Here is a 20015-nt window from a genome sequence, read left to right on the forward strand (position 1 = left end):
GGGCTGATCTGTCACGCAGAAAGCCGGGACAAGGTAATCAGTTCTCCACCAGGTCTGTCTCGCCTGGATAACGAGGCTTTAATAACAGGCTTCCTGAAGAGGCAGCCCTGAAGAGGCAGCGTGCACGCGCCTCAGAGAACAAACTGATCAACAAGGCGACAGTTTAGGGCAATCATTATGAAAATTGCTGCTTCTTCAGAATGCCACAGACCCTCCCCGCAACAGCTCAGTTCGGTTCAGTTACCTACCCAAATGTGCAGCTTGCAGGCTAACATTAAGCAAGAGGATCAGATCAGAGGGCTGTTCTTCACATAAAGACAATAGCTGTGCCCTATTAAGTTCTGCCAGGGAGTAATACCCGCTTGCCATCCCCACAGATGATGGAGGAAGACGCCTGGCATGGAGAAAACCCTTGTAGGAAGCCGTTCCCTTAACACCCGGATCTCAGGAACCCAAAACGATCCCGAGGCTTGAGGATGGTGAGGGTGATAGTCAAATGTCCAAGGAAAAGTGTTCCTGCTGAGTGCTCTGCCCCAGAGTTCCCGCCTCTGCCTCTGAATCACCTCGTGGTTCTATCTTGGGCCTTAATAAGGAGTTGGGATTAGAAAACCCAGAAAAAAGAAGTCTATCTTGGGGTGGGTGACATCTATCTGGCTGAGCAGAAGGAACTCCAGGGACTGAAGGTGTGTTTACGAGAGAACGGATGAATCTGTGCTGTGTGTTTTGACTTCCTGTTCACTGGCCTTGCTGTTACTGCCTTCAGAGGAGGGCAGGTTCTGAGCCCAGGTGAGCCTAGTAACACAGGCTCTCTGGATCTCTTTCTTCCTAGCCATAAGATGGGGAAATAAGTCTATAGTTCATAAGGTTGCTGTGAATTAACACAATGTTTGTGAGGTGCACAAAACAGTTCAGTGTGCATCAGTTGTTCATGAGCATTTTAGTCTTCACTTTGGCCTTGGGGAAGTCCAGCACCTCCTTTTATTTAAATTGGCATCGGTCTTTCATGAACTGCTTGAGGCATTTCTCATTCCTGTCTCTTATGGTCTCCAAAAGGAGCCAGAGTCCACGAGACTCAGCTCAGGCCGAGTGGGCCGTGGTCTCCAGGTGTGGGGGACACATGTGGTAGCCTGCAGGGTCCCCTTCATCTGCCCAGTGCCCCCCGGGATTGCAGGATGCACCCACTGGGAGGCAGTGTGTCTGTACCTTCTGCTCCTGGGCCGAGGTGGGACACAGGAATTCTCCCATTAAGGAGTGTGGAAATTTCTCAAGCTATCATGGAAAACAAGAGCTTCTAATTTTGCCCAGCGCTTCTAAAGTTATTCCATTAAAAGTAATTCCTGGGGAGAGAGACCAATGTTAGCTAAAGACTTGTTTTTGATTAGATGAATATGCTGTGATGGTCTTTCCACGGAGCCTAGAGAAAAGGCTGGCTACAGTCATTTTTTTTTTTTAATTTTTTTTTTCTCTGATCAGGGTTAAGTGGAAGGAGCCAAGCTACCTACTGGGGAGAGAGTGAGCCTTTATGTATTGTGTGAGAGAGCCCTTTGCGTCTGCCCTGAGTCACTCATGGTTCTAGCCCCTCCTATCTGAGCATTTGTCTGGTCATACGCTGCATAATGACGAATCTGTTGGTGGTGACATACAGCCTAGGCAAGTAGGAGGCTCTGCTATCTGTTTGTGCCAGTACATTCTGTGATGTTCCTACAATGACTAAATGTCCAGTGCCCAGGATGCATTTTCATTAATCCATGTGTCATCATATAAGGAGGGCACATTATCTCCTCTGCAGTCTCTTCCAGTAGAATTTCATGTGTGAGCAGAGCCCTTTAGTCTCTGATTTTCTAACTCTGTAACAGGAGTGCCAGGATGTCAACATTCCCATTTACTCTTCAAGCAGAACGTCTTTGCTTTGTGGAATTCATGAATTTCAGCAAAGTTGACTATAAAACAAATTGGCAAAAAGCAGGCCTAAGTTTGTTGACTTCCATGATGTAACCAACTATACAACCCCAAGGACAGCAAATCCCTGTGATTCCAGCCTGGGTTTTGTGAAGGAGGTGTGCTCTCAGGCGGGTTCCTCTCGCCTTCCACATCCACGGTTTGGCTACTCTGAGACTCAAGGAGCACACGACTGGTCTCAAAGTCCCTGTCCTCCTTTCTGGACATCCCCAGTTGTTAACAGGGGTGGTTTACAGATTACCAGTTGCCCGCAGGCACGCTGTCTGTCATGTCCAACAGGCCCCAGCTGTGCACACACATGCTTGTTTCTCCCTCTTAGGAGGCCCTGCCACAGAAGCGCTTCTGTAAAGCCCCCGAGACCTAGAGAACCCTTGGTTCTGGAGTGGAAGGCAGAGAGCTTGGGAATGCTCCTGGGATCTGACTCCTGCCTCACTCCTGCTGGATCTGGGCCTTCTGCTCCCTGTGCTGAGAAGCTGCCTGTGTGGTCTGAGCTACCAGGCAGATGCGCAGTCGAGCAGACACTCCACTTAGAAAGGAAGAGCACAGGTGGTACCTGTTGCATTGGTGTGCTGATAATGCTGGATGAGATCCACATGTGAGTGGCTGTATGTGCGCATGTCCATGTCTGTGCAGCTACAGGTGTGTGCATGGGTGTGGAGGCCAGAGGATACCCTGGGTGCTATTTCTCAGGAGCTGCTGACCTTGGTTTTGGAAGCAGGGTCTCTCACCAACCTGGGCTCATGGATTGGGCTAGCATGGCTGTTGGGGAGCCGCAGGGATCCTCCTGTCTGTGCTTCCCTACCTCTGGGTTCGTAAGTTCATCATCTCACTCAGCTCTTTTATGCAGGTCTGGGCACGGAACGCAGGTCCTCTTAAGCCACCCCCAACTTAGATTCACACTAAAAACAAAACCCAAAACCCTGTGACCTAATCATGTATGAAAATCCCAGTGGCTCTTTAAAAAAATTATTGATACTTTATCCGTGTGTGACACATTCTGATCTCATTCATATCCCAGGTCCCCCTCAGTTAATTTCTCTTCCTCCCAGCAAAAGGAACTTTCACAGGTTTTCATTTGTTTTGTCCTGTGGCCTGCTGAGCCACACAGGGCTGGCCACACAGGCAGAGGTGCAGAGCTATCCCCTGGAGCAGTGAGACTCACCACTGACTGCTGAGCCACACAGGGCCGACCACACAGGCAGAGGTGCAGAGCCATCCCCTGCAGCAGTGAGACTCACTACTGACCACCCCTGAAGACCATGACTGCCCCCATCCCTGTGTCCATGAGCAGTCTGTTCTCCAGGGAGGGGCAGACTTAGTTCGTACAGTGTTCTGGGCCTGCTCTACCGGATTAGATACCAAGAGGCAGGCTCCTGGAAACCTGAAATTTAGCCACTGCCCCTGGGATCCTGATGTCATCTGAGGACTGCCGGTCTCAGCTAAGATGCTGGGTCCTTGTTCATACCTGAAGATGGACCCACTCAACCTTCCCACATTCTTCCAGTCCCTCACCTGAGGTCTGCTGGGTGGAGGAAATGGGAATCAGGGGGAAGGGTGAGTGGTCCTTGATTCAGAACTCGAGTACCCTGGGAATCTGAACAGTGTTTGGTTGAGGGCTGGGGGCTGCAGTCCATAGGAAACCCCACTTTATCTTTTCTTCCCAGTACTCTCAGAATGTACGTCATACATTCTCATTGGCTCTGCAAGCTGCATTGACCCTTACCCCAGGGTGAGCTCCCGTGAGAAGGCTCTGGGCAGGATCTTAACAAGCTGCCTTCTGAAGTGACCCCCTGAGCAGCTGTTGGGAGCCCAGCCTCCCCTGAACACAGAGGGCATGGAATTGGGGGCCAGGTCCAAAAGCGAGGGTGAGATGACTCTTGCAGTGTGTTCAAACCCAAATGCCCTTCCACAGGACTGTGGCTTGGAAGACCACAAGCACAGAGGAGAGGAGCCCTGTCTTAGCCTGCAACTTCAGAATCTACAGAAAGAACTTCCTGTGGGGTGTGTGTGTGTGTGTGTGTGTGTGTGTGTGCTGGGGGCGGGGCAGAGGGAAGACCCAGCTTTGCACTCCAGTGGTGTCTAACTTCAGCACCAGCACACCAACACTAAGGCAACCTTGAGTCCCCAAACACAGCCTCCTTTATTCCCTCCTGACATTTTTAATGCCAGCGCTGATCTCTTGGCGACACGCTTCAGCAGGCAGTCAAAAGGTAAGCGGTGACATTTACAAAAATCCATTCTTTCCTCATGTTGCTTCATCACTCTATCGGCTTTCCCATTCAGTCAAACCCACTTGCAGCTACACATGCCCTTCCAGGAACTGCTCAGGAGAAGGCGTTCCTGTCCTTTCCTCATTGTGTCTGCTGTGCCGTTCGCTCCTCCTCCCCACCCTGAGAGGTCTGGGGTCATTGTTGGTTTGGTCTCTGGCATCTCTGGTGCCTGGCACACAGAGTGTATTTATTATCTTCCCCACCCCACCCTACCTTTCATCCTGATTCCATGACCCATGGACACGAGCTCAGGCACCCTGCCCTAACTCCCTCTATTGATTAGCTTCGCTGCACTTAGCTGAGAACTGTGGTTAGACTGGCCCACCCTGAGTCCGGCCTCTCTCAGGTCCCTGTGGACGTGGTCAGGGAGGGGAGAGGGGCTGCCAGAACAGCCAAACAGACAAAGTCAACACAGATGCCCAAACTGTGGATGGCCTGGCCAGTGGTCTACTAGGTACCTTCAATCTGGCTTTATTTCTCCCGTCCATTCCCCATTCTGTTTGCAAGACATTTGATGGGTAAATGTTCTGAGCATGGCCCTGTGCTAGGCTGACATCTTCCCACATCTGTCGACAATGTGGCGCCTGCTGGTTAGACGCCCTTACGTCCTGTCCTGCCCTCCTCCAGTCTCGCCAATCTTCCGCACTCCCTCCCAGCGTGTTCAGAGTGAATTTGTTTTCGGGTGGTTCAGGCTTATTCCATTTCTTCAATGGGTGTTGGAGAAATATAAACCAGTCTGACTGACTACATCCTGTGCTGGAGGCCAGTCTGCCAGCTAGACCACTGCCCAGAGGTGGCCCTACAGTGCCGGCTCCGTCCCCACAGCCGTCTCTGTCACTGCCAGTCACTGCAGGCTCTATGCACTGGATTTCCGGATTCTATCTGGACCCCAACAACGGTCCTGTGAGGCTGACCTTCTTCACACCTCTTCTGTCAGAGCTGCAGCAATCCAGGGCCCAGGGATGTAAGAGCCTGCCCAAGGCTACAGTGAGTCCCAGCTAAGAGCAGATGGAAATCTAGTCTTTCTGACCATTGGGTCCTGCATGCATGCAGGCCTCTGTTGACCCTCAGCACTGGGCCTGGCAGGGACTTCTCTGTGGACACTTCACCCCCAGGACTCAGCACTGTGCAGGGTTTACCCAGCTTAGGAGGCAGTGCCACCCAGTCCTGAGGTAAGCAGCATGGAGGTCAAACCACTTTTTCTTAGATACAGGTATCTCTCCTTGCTGCGTGATTTCTCCAGGAGCAGGGCCAGCCAGCCTTGTTACAAGGTGGGGATTGCTCAGAGGACAGTCATTTCCAGAGGCTGGAGAACTGAAATGTCAGGCTACCCAGGCCTTCCTGGGGACATGGTCCAGGGGGTTCTTAGCCCTCTTGGGACCAGCTGCAACATGATTCTGGCCAGAGCTTGACGATGGCAAGTTCTAGAAATCATGGGTCTGGAGAAAGACTGACTGGAGACAGTGTGCCCAGACACCCTGCCTGACACACCTCAGCTGTCTGAGGAGGGTGAAGGCACTTCTGAGTAAGATGGGCAAGTCTTGTTCCCTCTTTACAGATGTGGATGAGAACTCCTGGAAAGAAGCTGAGTCTGCAAAGACTTCTCAGATGAATAGAATTTGAGTTCTGTGCCAAGCCTGGGATGCTGCAGGTCCAAAAGCTGGTTACCTTATCTTGGGCTAGTTCTAGCCCCGCCTAGAACAGCCACTCTTTTTCACAAGGTGTCAGGACAAACATCTTGTGGCAATAGAAAAAAATCCCTCTTAATACTGATTACCTTAGCAGTCCACCAGCTTCTGCCAAGCCGGAAGCTTAGCATCCAGAGCCTGTAGGAAACCTTGCCCATCTCACTGTACCTGCCTCTCGGATGTACCCAATCGTTATGTAAAGTATCCAACTTCATGAAACTGCTTCCATGTAGAAACATGGACTTTGTGGTAACCTAAATCTGTATTCCTGGGCCATGATTACTCAAAATGGTTCTGGAATAAACCATCTCTTGTTTCCTTTACAATGAGAGCTGTGGTTTTTGTGTCAACACAGATGTGGACACAAAAGCTCAGATACATCCGATGACTTGGCTAGTGGTCATTACATTACATTAGCCAGTAACGTCTGTCACGGTATGAGTTTGGCTCAGGGCTACTGAGTGCTACTGGTGGCCTCCAGGAGACCCCACTGTTCCTCACGGAGGGGAGGAGTTTTGGATCCACACACAGGCTGCATGAGCTCTTTTTCTTATCTTTTTAGGGGTGCAGTGGGGTGTGGAGTCATTGTGCTGTCCTGCATCTGGCTAGCTGAAGCAGCCATTTCCCTGCCTCTCTTCCCCTCTGACTGCAGAGGAGCAGGGAGCTGCAGAGCTTGCCCTGTGCTCAGCCAGGTGTGGACAGCTGCGGACCTGGGCCTCAGCAAGTCCCTGGAAGTGTAGGAGTCAGTGAATCTGACTCCTGAGGGACAGCAGGCGGGAGAGATCTGACGGATAAGTTCCCTTTGTCTCTCCAGTAAGCTATTCAGAGATGCGTGCTTCCATCTTGTCTCCCCGGAGAATTCTGCTACGCTCAGGGTGCATGCAGGGTAGCAGCCTGTGCTCACCTTGCCCAGCTCTCATTTCTCTCTCACCCTCCTCGCCCTCTTCCTCATCTCACTTCTCCTGGATTATAAGTCTCTGGTCTAATAGCATGAGGTGTGAGGGTTTTTTCCGGGTGCTGTTCCTAAGTAACACAGGTTAAGTATATTGCTGTAATAATCACACATGATAAATACATGGCTCTCTAGCCATGTAGTGCATGTTTTCCAGGTTACCCCATCCCACTGAATCCTCACACTGTTATCACAAAGCAGGAACTGTTATTATCACCCCTTGTGGTGGTTTGGCAGACAAATGCCCCTCAGAGGCTCATCCCCAGTTGGTGGCACGGTGTGGGGAGGTGGTGTAGCCTTGCTAAAGAGGTACATCCCTGGGGACAGGCTTTGAGAATTCACAGCCCACTCTTTTCCTGCACCTCATGTGTGTGGCTGAACATGTGATCTCTTAGTTTACTGATCCATCTGCCTACCGCGTGCCTCTCCTGCCACTGTGGAACCCCCACTTGAAACGGTAAACCTAAGTCGTCCCTGTTTCTCCCTTAAGTCGCTTTGGTCGTGGTGTTCATCATAGCAACAAAGAAGCAACTAATACATTCCCACTTTAAAAATAAAGAAATGGCTGGAGATGGTGCATGTCTTTAATACCAGCAGTAGGAGGCAGAGACAGGCAGAGCTCTGTGAGTTCAAGGCCAGCCTCATCTACACCAGGAGTTCCAGGCCAGCCAGAGCTACATAGTGGCAAAGTCAGGACCTAAACCCTAAACCATTTAGAATGGAACTCACATCATCCTCAAGGAAACCTGAGTTCTTCAAGAAGCTGCTAGCAAGAAGTTCCCAAGAATCCCCAGGAAACCTGGGCTGGGGGGGCTCATGGAGGAAGAGTGTTGGGTACTCACGTTGTAAACGCTGGGTTGTACTTGGCACCTCGGTAGTAGGAGTACAGGTTGAACATTCCGATCATGAAGGCCACAAATACCATGATAAAAATGACCATAAACTTGAAGATATCTTTCACAGTTCTTCCCAAGGAGATCTGCAAGGGCCCGAAGCTCTCGTTGGCTGGCAGGATGTAGGCAATCCGAGAGAAGCTGAGAACGACGGCTATGGCATACAGCCCTTCGGAAATGATCTGGGGGTCTGAAGGCCACCACTTGTCCCTGGCTGGAAGAAAACAGTCTGTGTTACTCATGTGTGGGGGAGGGGCTCCAGAAGAGCACCCAGTTAGGCAGCTCTAAAAATTTGTTTTTATTGTCTCTGTGTGCAGGTTCCCGAGAAGACTCGAGAGCTTCAGGACCCTCCCACTGGGGGGTACATGTGGTTGTGAACAACCTGACTTTGGTGCTGGAAGCCGAACTCGGGTCCTTCTGAAGCAAGCGCTCTTAACTGCTGAGTCATCATCTCTCCAGACCCTTTAGGCTCCACGCAGAAGCATGTGCCATTCTCGGGTCATCTCTGCTCTGAGGTAGTCCAGTACACAGAAGATGCTCATGTGCCTGGAACATGCGTCCTTTACTTCAGATCTGATTCATTCCCAACCTTCAAGATTCTGTTAGAATCATCTCTTTCCAGAAGGTGCCATGAGTCCTGCAGGCCGGATGGGATTCCTCTGCCCCTGTAGGCTGCCATGGAGTCTGTCCTGTGTGCATCCATTAAAACAGCTGCCACAGTGTTCACCAGTAAGTCCCCTCCTCCACACACAGTTGAGCCGCTCACTGGGGAAGCCCAACAAAGCAGTGGGGACGAGCATTGGGCCTAGGATCAGTCCAATTGGCTTTCTTGAGCTGCGCTGTCCCCATGTGACCATGACAGACAATCTCATGAGCCTTCATGGACCGTGGCCTTTAGGTCACACATGCTCAGAACAATCTGGTACAGAGCAGGCACTGAGAAATGCCTGTGAGGTGATTGAAGAAACTTCTAACCGTGAGTCAAAACAAACAAGCTCCTCTGGGGAGCAGGAATCTGAAGGGTTTGCCTGAGATCATAATCTTATTCTCCACCGCTTCCCCGAGGAAGTGGGTGGGTGCTGGCAGGTTTTTTTTTTTTTTTCCTAACTCAGCTAGGGTCTTAGAGGTGGTGACCATCCACATGGATTTGCCACAACCGTGCTGGAGAGTCCTGGGGCCCGAGCTGCCTCACAGGCATCCTCTAGCAGCGTGAACCTGCATTGGGCCCCTACTGTGCTTCTGCTGACCTAAGTCTAAGGACCAGCATCCCTTGCAAACCTGCTACCTACGAGGAGTCAGGATGGACAGTGAGTCTCAGGTGAGGGCAGCACCGCCCCCCTGGGAAGGTGCCTGCTTGTCACAGTGACTGGGTAGGAGTACCCCTTAGATGCCGAACATCTCAGAACATTCTAGACTGCACCACACGGTGAAAACTGCCCCGCTGACAAAGCCAACAGCATCCCTGTTGAGAATTGCTGAATGAAGCTTAAATGAGAAACACTGAGAAACTTAAATTAGCCCTCACACTAAATTAGCTGTGATTTTCACAACAGCCCTGTAGCGCAGATATTACTATTGCCATTTTTAAGATTGGATTTGGGGGTATGGGGTCCTTTTCAGAGCCAGTAAGTGCAGATAGAAAGCATATTACACGGTAATTTTTGGCACCCCAAGGGAGCTGGAGGGGGAAGAATTTTATTCTTTATTTTCAGAGCTAGACTGCTAAATAATTAGACTAGAAACCTTCAGTAAGTGAAGCTGTGCCACCGAGTTTCATGCAGCACTTTCCAAATTACACTTAGAATACATTAACACAGTCTACATGCTCACCAAGGTCAGAACTCAGAAGCCCACGAAAGGCAGATCAAGAGAACCAAGTATGTGTTTTCTAAACAGTTGCTGCCCTCTAGGGATAAATAACACATTTGAGTGTTATGAAATAGGAAGTGGATTCTCCCGTCAAACCGACACCGAAATGAATTTTTTTAAAAAAATGTCAACTACAATGCATCATCTTCAACCTCAGCTGCAGCATCTCCTCTTAGCTAGATTTTGTCTGTTCCTGAAGGCTGGGGCGGGACTTCCGGTGTGGACGATTCGGCCTGGATGGGTTTGTCGGCTACCCTGATGCGTGGGCATAAAACAAGCTGCACTGTGTGATTCAAACAAAGAGGCTTTTATCTCGGAGCTGCTTCCACCAGAAAAGAAGTCTGTTCAAAACCTGAAATATCCCCGGGGCCTACTTTTTTTTGATACTGAACTAGTTAGGAGGCTCGATTGCTAGTTTCTCCACAAGAGGGAGCTCGGCGCCCGCAGCTGGGGCACAGGCGCTCAGCAAGAGCTCCGGAATATTTCCAAGGGCCCAAGGTGAACCGGAAAAGGCAAGGACAATAATGTGCTGCTAGCTGACCTGACACAATTCACAAAGGAACAGAAGTCACACGGGGACAATACTGCAGCCTGTACCGTTACATTAAGAAGAGTATGTCCATCGTTCCCTGAGCAGCATAGAGCAGGAATCATAAGCCATTCAAGAAAAAAATCTGGATTTGTTACATTAACAAATGCCAGAAGCAGGGGCCAGGAAGCACTGGCTGTAAGACAAGCCACATTCGCATCATGTGGTCAGTTCAAAGCAGCAGACTACAGAATGGAAAAAGATTTTTGCCAGTTATGCATCTGATAGGGGGTTAATTGTTGTGGAATATTCCTTTACACTGTGAAGCTATGTCACTGTGATTAGTTTAATAAAAAGCTGAACAGCCAATAGCTAGACAGAATTTCCAGGTACACTGGATGCTGGGAAGAAGAAGGGCAGAATCATGAGGAAACATGGAGGAAGCAGGGAAACAGGATGGACAATCTGTATATGAGGTTAACAAGCCTCAGGGCAGCACACAGATAAATAAAAATGGGCTAACTTAAGTTATAAGAGCTAGTTAGAAACAAGCCCAAGCTATTGGCCAAGCTATCATAATTAATAAATCTCCATGTGGTTTATTTGGGAGGTGGCTGATGAGGCAGAAAAGTCCAACTACAGTAAATACCTAAAATGTTTAAAGAATTAAAAACAATTGGGCATTAAGAAAACAAATGATCCAATTAAAATGGGGTACTTAGCCTGGTGATGGTGGTGGCACACACCTTTAATCCCAGCACTCGGGAGGCAGAGGCAAGTGGATCACTGTGAGTTTGAGGCCAGCCTGGTCTACAGAGTGACTTCCAGGACATCCAGGGCCACAGACAGAGAAACCTTATCTCAAAAAAAAAAAAAATGGGGTATCCAACCATGCAAGGAGTTCTCAAAAGATGAAACACAAATGACTGAGAAACACTTAAAGAAATGATCAACATCCTTAGTCATTAGGGAAATCCAAGTCAAAGCTACCTTGAGATTCCATCTTATACTTGTCAGAATAGCCAAGATCAATAAAATGAATGATAGCTCAATGATGACAAGGATGTGGGGCAAGAGGAACACTCCTCCATTGCTGGTGGGAATGTCAACTTGTACAGCCACTATGGAATTCAATGTGGAGGTTCCTCAGAAAACTGAGAATTGATCTCCCTCAAGATCCAGCTATACCACTCTTGGGCATCTATCTAAAGGATGCTCCATCCAATCACAGAGACACTTGCTCAACCATAATCATTGCTGCTCTATTTATAGTAGCCAGAAATTGGAAACAGCCTAGCTGTCCCTCAACAGATGAATAGATAATGAAAACGTGATAGATTTACACAAGGGAGTATTACTCAGCTGTTAAAAGAACATAATAATGAAATTTGAAAATAAATGGAAGGAGCTAGAAAAAAAATTATCCTGAGTGGGGTAACCTAGGTTCAAAAAGAAAAATCTAGTATTCATTCTTATATGGAATTGTTAGTTGTTAAGCCTTTGATAGAGACTGTGGCAGCATGCACAGGGCCTGTACAGGGCCAAGGCAGATGAAGCCCCAGTGCTGAGAGGGGAACTAGATCGGAGCCCCCCACCCCCACGCAACACAGACACTATCCCCTACTGACAAAGGAAAGGTCAGTTTTTTTTTCCCCAGTGGAGTCTCACTGGCTACACAAACTACATTTGAGGGCAGGCGCCATGCCCAGCAGTAAATGATCAACACAAAACAAACTCGATGCTCAGTGATGTTTTTGAAGATGTTTTGTCTCATAACACTTTGGTCTCTCTTTTTTAATCATATGGGTCTTTTGTTTATAGTTTCTGATTATATGTTTTTATGGATTTGTGTATGTGTGTGTGTGTGTCTCTGTCTGCAGGTATGTGTTTCTTCTGCTTTTTCTTTGTTTCTTTTTCCCTGTTTGTTTTATTCTAGTCTGATTGTTTATTTTTTATTTGCCTGTTTTCTAAAGAGAGAGAGAGAGAGAAAGAAGACATGGACATGAACCACTGCGGTGGTGGGGAGAATCTGGGAGGAGATGAGAGAGGGGAAGAGAATCAGGATTAGAATATACTGTTTGGAAAAACTATTTTCAATGAAACAAAACAAAAAAGTCATTAAGTATGCCTATAGCTGCCTGTATAAGATTAGCACAAGTGCAAGCCAGTCAGCATTCTAGCATATGAGGGACAGCCAGTCTTCTTTAAAGACGTGGCTCCCAGTAGGTTGACCATGCTCCTCCTGTGGATGCTCGCCCACACAGGAATATATAGGCTGCACAAACTGGAGATGATTTTTTTTTAAAGCAAAGGACACAAACTTGGGGGGAGGTAGAGATAGTCAGGGAGGAGTTGGGGGACAGGCTTGGGAAAAGGTAGAGGTAAGTCAGGAAGAGTTGGGGGACAGGCTTGGGTGAGGTAGGGGTATGTCAGGGAGGAGTTGGGGCACAGGCTTGGGGGAGGTAGGGGTAAGTCAGGAAGAGTTAGGGGATAGGCTTGGGGTGACTATGACAAAAATGTATTGTGAAAATTCTCAAAGAATTAACAAAATATTTTAAAAATTGACTGTGGGGGTTGCCTACATTCTTTCTAAAGAAATATATTTCTAAAGAATAATATGAAAATAGCAATGACGTACAGGACCTTTGAGTACCACCTTGCTCCTTTCCAAGGTATAAACCTGCAAATTTCTGGGTATCTCACAAGTGAGGCTCTACAGTTACAGTAAAAAATATTTTAGTTCCATTATGCAACTTTGTGACCTACAGTTTTAGCTTAGCAGCTATAATGCCTTCCCACACATCACAGGGGCCAGCCTATGGCCTTGTTGGTGATCATTAGCAACCCTTCCAAATGCACCTTCAGAAGCTGCCAAAATTGTGTGTGTATACCACATGTGCGCGTGTGTGCACATGCGGGGAGATATTGTAAAGAAAAGCAACTCTTGAAAATCTTACATCACACGTGGATGCCTGATATTTCTTCTCTTCATTCTCTCTTAAAGCCCATACTCAAAAATTATGTCACAATCTCTTTTTAAAAAAGTAATTTTTAGCATACAAATTATACACAACAATATAGTGCTGATATTTTACACATCGATGATGTTCACTTTGATCATGTTTATCTGTCACCCTCTTTTGTTCTCCTGCTGATCCCCCTCTTCCAAACTAGTCCCTCTTCTACTTTTATGCTTTTTGGGGGTGGGGTGGGTGATCCAATGAGCTTAGTTAGGGTTACTTACAAAAAAATCCCTTCTAAATAAACTCCAACTCTCATTCACACTGGCTCCTTCTGAATTTATTTTCTGCAGGGCCCTCAAGAATCCTGGTGTCACCAGAGGGGAGCTCTTTGTAGCCCTCCTCAGGCTTCTTGGAGGCAGCAGCCTTAGCTGTGCCACTAACTCCCATGAAACCCGTTTCAAACCCGTATGATCAATGTATTAATGTCTCTTTTAAGAGCCTATCTCACCATGAGAAAGAATGCCAAACTAAACAGGGCATACCTTTGTGCAGAATACAGGATCCAGGATGGACAGAAAAATTTCAGTATATATATTCCCCATGTCAGAGGGAGAAAAAAAGAATTCTTCAAAAACAAAACCCTAAATCTACAGAAATGCTCCCAGAACCTCTCCCAAATAAACCCATCCTTCCAAAGGCAGAGAAGCCCATTTCTAAGTCACAAATATGTCCACATTCTGTAAGCGCTGTAGGCATAGAGAGATTGGGGCACCCGTGGGCTCCAAATCCCAGGTCCCGGAACCACCCAAAGCGACTGGCATGCTCCCACCTAAGACCCAACACGTGGACCCTGGAACTCACCGTAGGTGAAGTAGGCCACTTCCGGCGGAAGTGAGACGTTGTGCAGTGTCACATCCTGCACGTACTGGTCCACGTACAGCTGGGCCTCGCTGGCCTTGAGGAAGGCCATGAACCTGGCGGTGAAGGAAGCCACAAAGATGGACAGCATGCCGAAATCCAGTAGGTTCCACAGGTGCAGCACGTACTCCCGCGGTCCCTCCTCCCAGATTTCCTTGCATTCTGACCAGATCATTCCTGTGGGAGAAAGTCAGGCCCATCTTCATTTTCCCTGGCAGGCGCCCCGGGAACTAGGTAGAAACGCACTTGTCAGCCGTGTAGGGGGAGCTAGAGACAGACAGACGGAAACCGCCTTCAAAGACAGAGAAGACACGCTTCTGTCCCTGACCTTCATGGATAAACCGCCTCTGAAATTGAGGAGAGGGTCCCCATCCACAGTCAGACTTTGTAGGCGGTGTATGGGAGGGAAGGCTGTCGGAAGCCACACTTTAATATGGAGTCGTTAAAGATTAGGAATGAACGAGGCTGAGGTGGAGGGGTTTCTGAAGGTCCCACATGTGATAGGAATTCAGATTAACCCAAGTTACAGTTTCTTCTGTTTCTGTGGTTGTTTCAGTGAGTTTAAGCTTAGGGTTATTGGATTTTCCCACTTTTCCTTTAGTGAACTGAAATTGAAAAAGATGAATTTTCACAGTAAGTAACGTAGACATAGAGGTACATAATCGACCCCTTTTCTAAGACGACCCTGTGAGAAGGCCTCGGCAGTAGTTCTCAGCCTTCCTTACACTGCGACCCTTCTACAGCTTCTCGTGTTGTGGTGACCCCAACCACGAAATTATTTTCGTCGCTACTTCAAAACTCAAATTTTGCTACTTTTACCAATTGTAATGGAAAATATTTTTGTTTTCTGATGGTCTCAGGTGACTGCTGTGAAAGGTTGTGACCTACAAGTTGAGAAACACTGGCTTTTGCTACTGCTTTGATGTACAGACCTTTAGACCTGCCAATGTCTAGAACTGTGGCCACATTGTAAATATATATATTTTATATATATATATATATATATATATTCCTACTTTTAGTTAAGAGATTTTTTTTGGGGGGGGGCAGGATTTCTCTGTGCTGCCATGGCTGTTCTGGAACTCATTCAGTAGACCAGGCTGGCCTTGAACTCACAGAGATCTGCCTGCCTCTGCCTCCTGAATGCTGGGATTAAAGGTGTGTGCCACCGCTGCCCAGCTGGTTAAGAAGAGTTTTAAAATGAAATTCCCAGCACGCAGAGGAACTGCAGCTAGTATCTGAATATCCTGCTGGTGCCGGAAATGTCACACCCCAAGCTGGAATCCCCGTCCTTCCCTCTTCATTGGCTCACATTCCTGACTGCTCTGGCTGACGATCACACGAGATGCCTGCAGATCCTCCTTTGATGGACTTTGTTTCGTGTTGCCCCTTCAAATTCTGACTCTTTTACCTCACCAAGTAAACAGGTCACACGATGTTCACTTCTTTCTTTGACACCTGCACTGTGTGCACAATAACCCAAGGAAAAGCCTCACACCGAAGGCAGACCGTCAGAACTCCCTGTACTCTCCCACCATCTTCATACATCCGGCAGAAGAGTCCACACCACAGTCCCCCAGTGGTTCTGCCCTGGACACTTGCGTGTGCTCCTCCCTTGCTTCTCCCCAGACTGCAGGACAAGCCCACTGACAGCTGCTCATATTACAAAACAGGCCTGTCTGAGGATTCAGCTGCCGAAACCTTCTAGAGTCAGAGATGATGCTGGCAGTGGATGATGGTGGTGGCTCTGTCCTCCAGGGTGTGACCACCTTGGTTCCAGTCCTGCCTCAGAACACATGAGAGCCAGGAGCTGACTGTCCTCAGTTCTCGGTGACTCTGCCTAGGGACTGTTTGGATCAGCATCCGGTGGTGAAAAGGGCCCATCAAATGAAAGGAACTGAAATATTTTTCCAAGGCAAAAAGCAGTCTAGAGCAGCTGTCTACAGACGAGTCCTGCCTTGTTTGTTGAAGACTGCACTGGAGCCCCCACCGTGAGAAATGGCCCCACCCCTGCAGGTCTGTTTACAAGGCTTTTCACAGCCCCTGATTGTGTTTCTCTTAACAAAGCCATGTCTCAGCTCACCCTATGAAACTGTGGGCAACAATTCAGCATGTCATAAGTTTCTTAGCACAGAAACATATGTTTATCTGCTTATTTAAAAATGTTACTAGAAAACCCATTACAGGCTGGGGAAAATGTGGATTTGATTGTTTTTGTTTTCTCTTCCCCAAGATTAAAATTAAATGTCATAGTGGAATATGACATTGTCCTCTATGGCATGGCAGTTTACTGCTTGGGAGTCAGCAAACGCTGGGCTCAAGTTTTTGCCTGGCAGTGGAACACTGGATAAGTCCCTTGATTTTTGACTGTGTTTTGGAGGAACTTCAAACACTAAAAGCTCTATGAATCTGAAATGCAAATTATTTTCATCAGGCTCTGAAAATTACTCCATGGTCAGCTGTCTTGTCAGACTTCCTAGATTTAAATATTAATTGTGTAGGTTAATTTAAGTCATTCCAGAGCCATAAGTAAAAGTAACGTGGGGTGAGGGTTTGAGCAGCAGGAATTGCCTAATGCAAACAGAAGTGTATGAAATTCAGTGAGGGAAATTGGGCCTCCTGCCTCCAAGATGCTGGGGTAGTGTATGATGTTGTGTAGTAGCTGAGCCCAGGTTTTTTGCCCCAGCGTGTCAATCAGAGAAATATTTAAAGCTCAGGGGCCCAAGGGGTAAAGGATGCTCAATACTTGAGACTCCTCCAGGCCAAGTTCTCATTACTCGGGAATGCCTGGAGCTCAGAGAACAAGGTCACCAATAATTAAGAAAGGTGCCTGGCAGAGAGGGAAGCTAGAGCTCACTACAGCTTCAGGGTAATGTCTGCTGTCTTTGGAGAGGGGCTCGGTGGAGGGAGAGGTACTCACTCCCAATCTGGCCTCCATAGCACTCAGCAGGGCTTCCCTTTCAGAGTGTCCTGAGATAGAAACAGGTGCATTTCTTAAATAGTCAGTGGTCCGCTCCTGCTTCTATACACCAGGGTTTCACATTTACCCTTTTCCTGAAGTTTTCTAACCACTGGGCCTGGACGGGTGCTCCAAGAACTCACTGGAAGGAAATACACCCAGAAGCTCTCTACCCACCCCTGCTAGCCAATGCTGTTAGGGGCTCATTTGCTTGGCAGGCAGAAAGATGATACTAATAATTTCCTAAGAATTTATCTGTGTCTCTTTATCCCCCTTTATTCTGGTTACTGCAGCCAGCAATTGTTGAGAGCTCCTTCTAGTTGCCCAGCCCTGGGCTAAGCATTTTACAGATACCAATTGACTTTTCAAAATACGCTGATTGACAGCAACTATAATTATCCCTACTTTCAAGATGAAACTCTTGTACAAAGTTGGCAAGTCAGTTGTCCAAAGGCAATCAAGCAGTCCAGACTCCTTGCTGTCTGCTCCGCCACCTCTGCCATGCCCTGCACTAGGCACAAGGTTAGGCAATGTAGTCAGAAGCCGTCCATTGAGCAGATGTGGAGGTTCAGGCCCCAATCTAAGGCTAAAACCGTCGAGATAATGATAGCTTTGCTGTAGATGGCCATTTGCCAGGGTAGTACGGCTGCTGTCCTAAAAATTATACAGGGGCCAACTTCTGGAGGCACAGGGCTAAGAGGGCCAACATTGCAGAGCAGGACCAAGTAGAGTGCCTGTGTGCTGTGTCTTTGTAGACCCTGTGGAAGGGTAGATCCGTGGAAGAGAGGCTCCTGGGCTAAGGAAAAAGAAATTAGCTAGGCGAGGGGGAGGGACTGCAGTGGCCTTGACATGTGGGGGAACAGGTCACGCTAGGAACTTAGGTTCAAGGGTGAGCAGTGTTTTCTGTAACCTAATAGACTTTCCCCAGGCTGTGCTGAGAACCGGGGTTTACCCCAAGCCCGTGGGCAGTCTCTATACACGATGAGCAGGATAGTAATGTACTTTGACTTGCTAGAAGAAACTTCAGTCGTCTGGGGTATCATGTTTGGACCTCCTGGCTAAATACCTAAAGGCTCCATTGAAAGAGTGAATTCATATATAAGAATCAGGATGGAATTATGGAAACGGGATTGTATGCTTGCCCTCTTGACTAAACATGGAGGTATGATTAGGAGCTCAGGCTCAGATGTGCCCTCAGAGTTTAGAACCCTGGTGGGCGGAGGTGAGGGAGCAGGTGTGAGAACCTAAAGCCAATGAGGGGAGAGCACAGAGGGGGAATGAGGCTGGACGGCCAGCGCCGATTCCTGACTGCAGTCCCAATCCCGCCCCTCTTTGCTGCATTTACATGTATTTTGCAGCTATCTTGACATTTGTATCTCATCCATTAATGGAGTTGTCGGCACTGCTCACAAGTGTGGAAGAAAATGGTACCAGAGCTGAGAGGTGGCTCAGTAGGTAGGAGCAGTTGGTGCCACCCGACAGCCGCAGTTCCATCTCCAGAACCTGCAGGGTGGAAGGAGAGAAATGACTCTTGCAAGCTGCCTCTGACCTTCACATGTGTGCATGCCTGTCAGCCTTCACACGTGTGCATGCCTGCCCTGCCAGGAAAGAGTGGATTAATAACTCATGAAAAAAAGACAGCTAATGGCAGGCTTTTCAGAGACTAGGGAGAGAAAGTCTTCCACAGAAAGATTCCTAGATGGGGAACCGGGATTCGGAGAGTCTTTCTGGTCTTTGTGGCTCTCTAGGATTCATAGTTCTCTGAGGGCATCTTTAGAGACATGTTCTTTAATTGACTCTCCTCCAAGCTCTCCAGTACCCCAGAACCGCTGCTTTGATGTGAAGCCAGGCAGCTGTTGGGTGTCCTCCAGGCTGCTCCATGGTCTGTGCTCTCTGAAGGCAGTCATCCAGTGGGGATAGAGACTGAGGGGCTGGAGATGGCAGGGCTGTGCCATGTGACCATTGAGGAAGCCAGATCCCCGCCCCCTCATGGAGAGGATGAGTCAGCTGTATGTGGGGTGGCTTCAGAAACGCTGAGTCAGGCAGGAGAGGAGGGAAAAGGGACTGGGGGAAGAGGACTCAGATTTCCGAGCAGGTTGATTATAAAGGCCTCATTTGAAGAAGACCTTGGGGAGTCTGGGGGCCTGAGTCAGTGGCAGACTGCTTGCCTAGCATATGTGAGACTCTGTCGTCCATCCCCAGATCCTTCTCACAGAAAGACCTGGGCAGAGCTAGAATGGCACACATCCCCACAGAAAGAAGAGCTGGGGAAAGGGCTCAGAAGCAGAAACAGACAAGGAGAACAGAGGGGCTGAGGTAGTGAGTGGGAGGAAGACGGTGGAGAGAGAGGGGTTGGGGATTGGAGGCCATCGTAGGCTGTTGTAACCACACTAGCTGCCACTGTGAAGGAGATGGAAAGCCATGAGGCAGAGTGACGAGACATGATTAGGGTTAAATAGGTCACTATCACTTCTGTGTTGAGGCACGGAAAGGGAAGGGCAGAAGCAGGGGGCCTGGACAAGACCTTTCACCTCTCAGTGGCTAAGACCTCCATATCTGAAGGGAACAGGCTGGGCTTGTTCAAGACCCTAGGTTCCTGTCACTGTTCGAGCTGTGTCTGGTGAGGAGGGAGCGATGGCTTGTGTTGTGTAGCCAGCATGCCCAGTCTTCTACACATCTGGAGTGCAACAGACCAGAAATTTGGGTATCTCTGTTGGCAGTCAGTAAAAGGCATTCTTAGCCGTGTCAGGGAACAGAAGTCCAGGCCATCAGCAGGGATAATGCTACTTTATACTCTCCTGTATTTGAGCAGAGACAGGCTTGGATGCTGAATCTCAAGGCATGTCAGTGCAAAGAACCTTCTGTAGATGATGGTCAGATCTTTCAAAGTCATTACTTTTGCAACAATTAAAGAGCTCCAGAAGGTATTTAGGGCAAGATCACACTAGTAATACTCATTGTTGTTTCCCCGATATCTGGCTGCCTAATGCATGAGAAAATACCTAACATTTAATG

At 48.3% G+C, this 20015-nt stretch overlaps 1 protein-coding gene across 2 annotated transcripts in view; it reads right to left on the reverse strand.

Annotated features, from left to right (window-relative positions):
• Nucleotides 1-20015, reverse strand: part of Trpc7 (transient receptor potential cation channel subfamily C member 7) — a 118854-nt gene that overhangs the window by 18215 nt on the left and 80624 nt on the right. For both annotated transcript variants that reach the window (XM_057787631.1, XM_057787630.1), the window contains 2 exons: nucleotides 13985-14218; nucleotides 7712-7976 (listed from right to left, as the gene is read on the reverse strand). In XM_057787631.1, the coding sequence (XP_057643614.1) occupies nucleotides 7712-7976; nucleotides 13985-14218 (499 nt within the window). The remainder of the gene's footprint in view (nucleotides 1-7711; nucleotides 7977-13984; nucleotides 14219-20015) is intronic.

Source organism: Chionomys nivalis, chromosome 13 (genome assembly GCF_950005125.1).
Source record: "Chionomys nivalis chromosome 13, mChiNiv1.1, whole genome shotgun sequence".
Taxonomy (NCBI): domain Eukaryota; kingdom Metazoa; phylum Chordata; class Mammalia; order Rodentia; family Cricetidae; genus Chionomys; species Chionomys nivalis.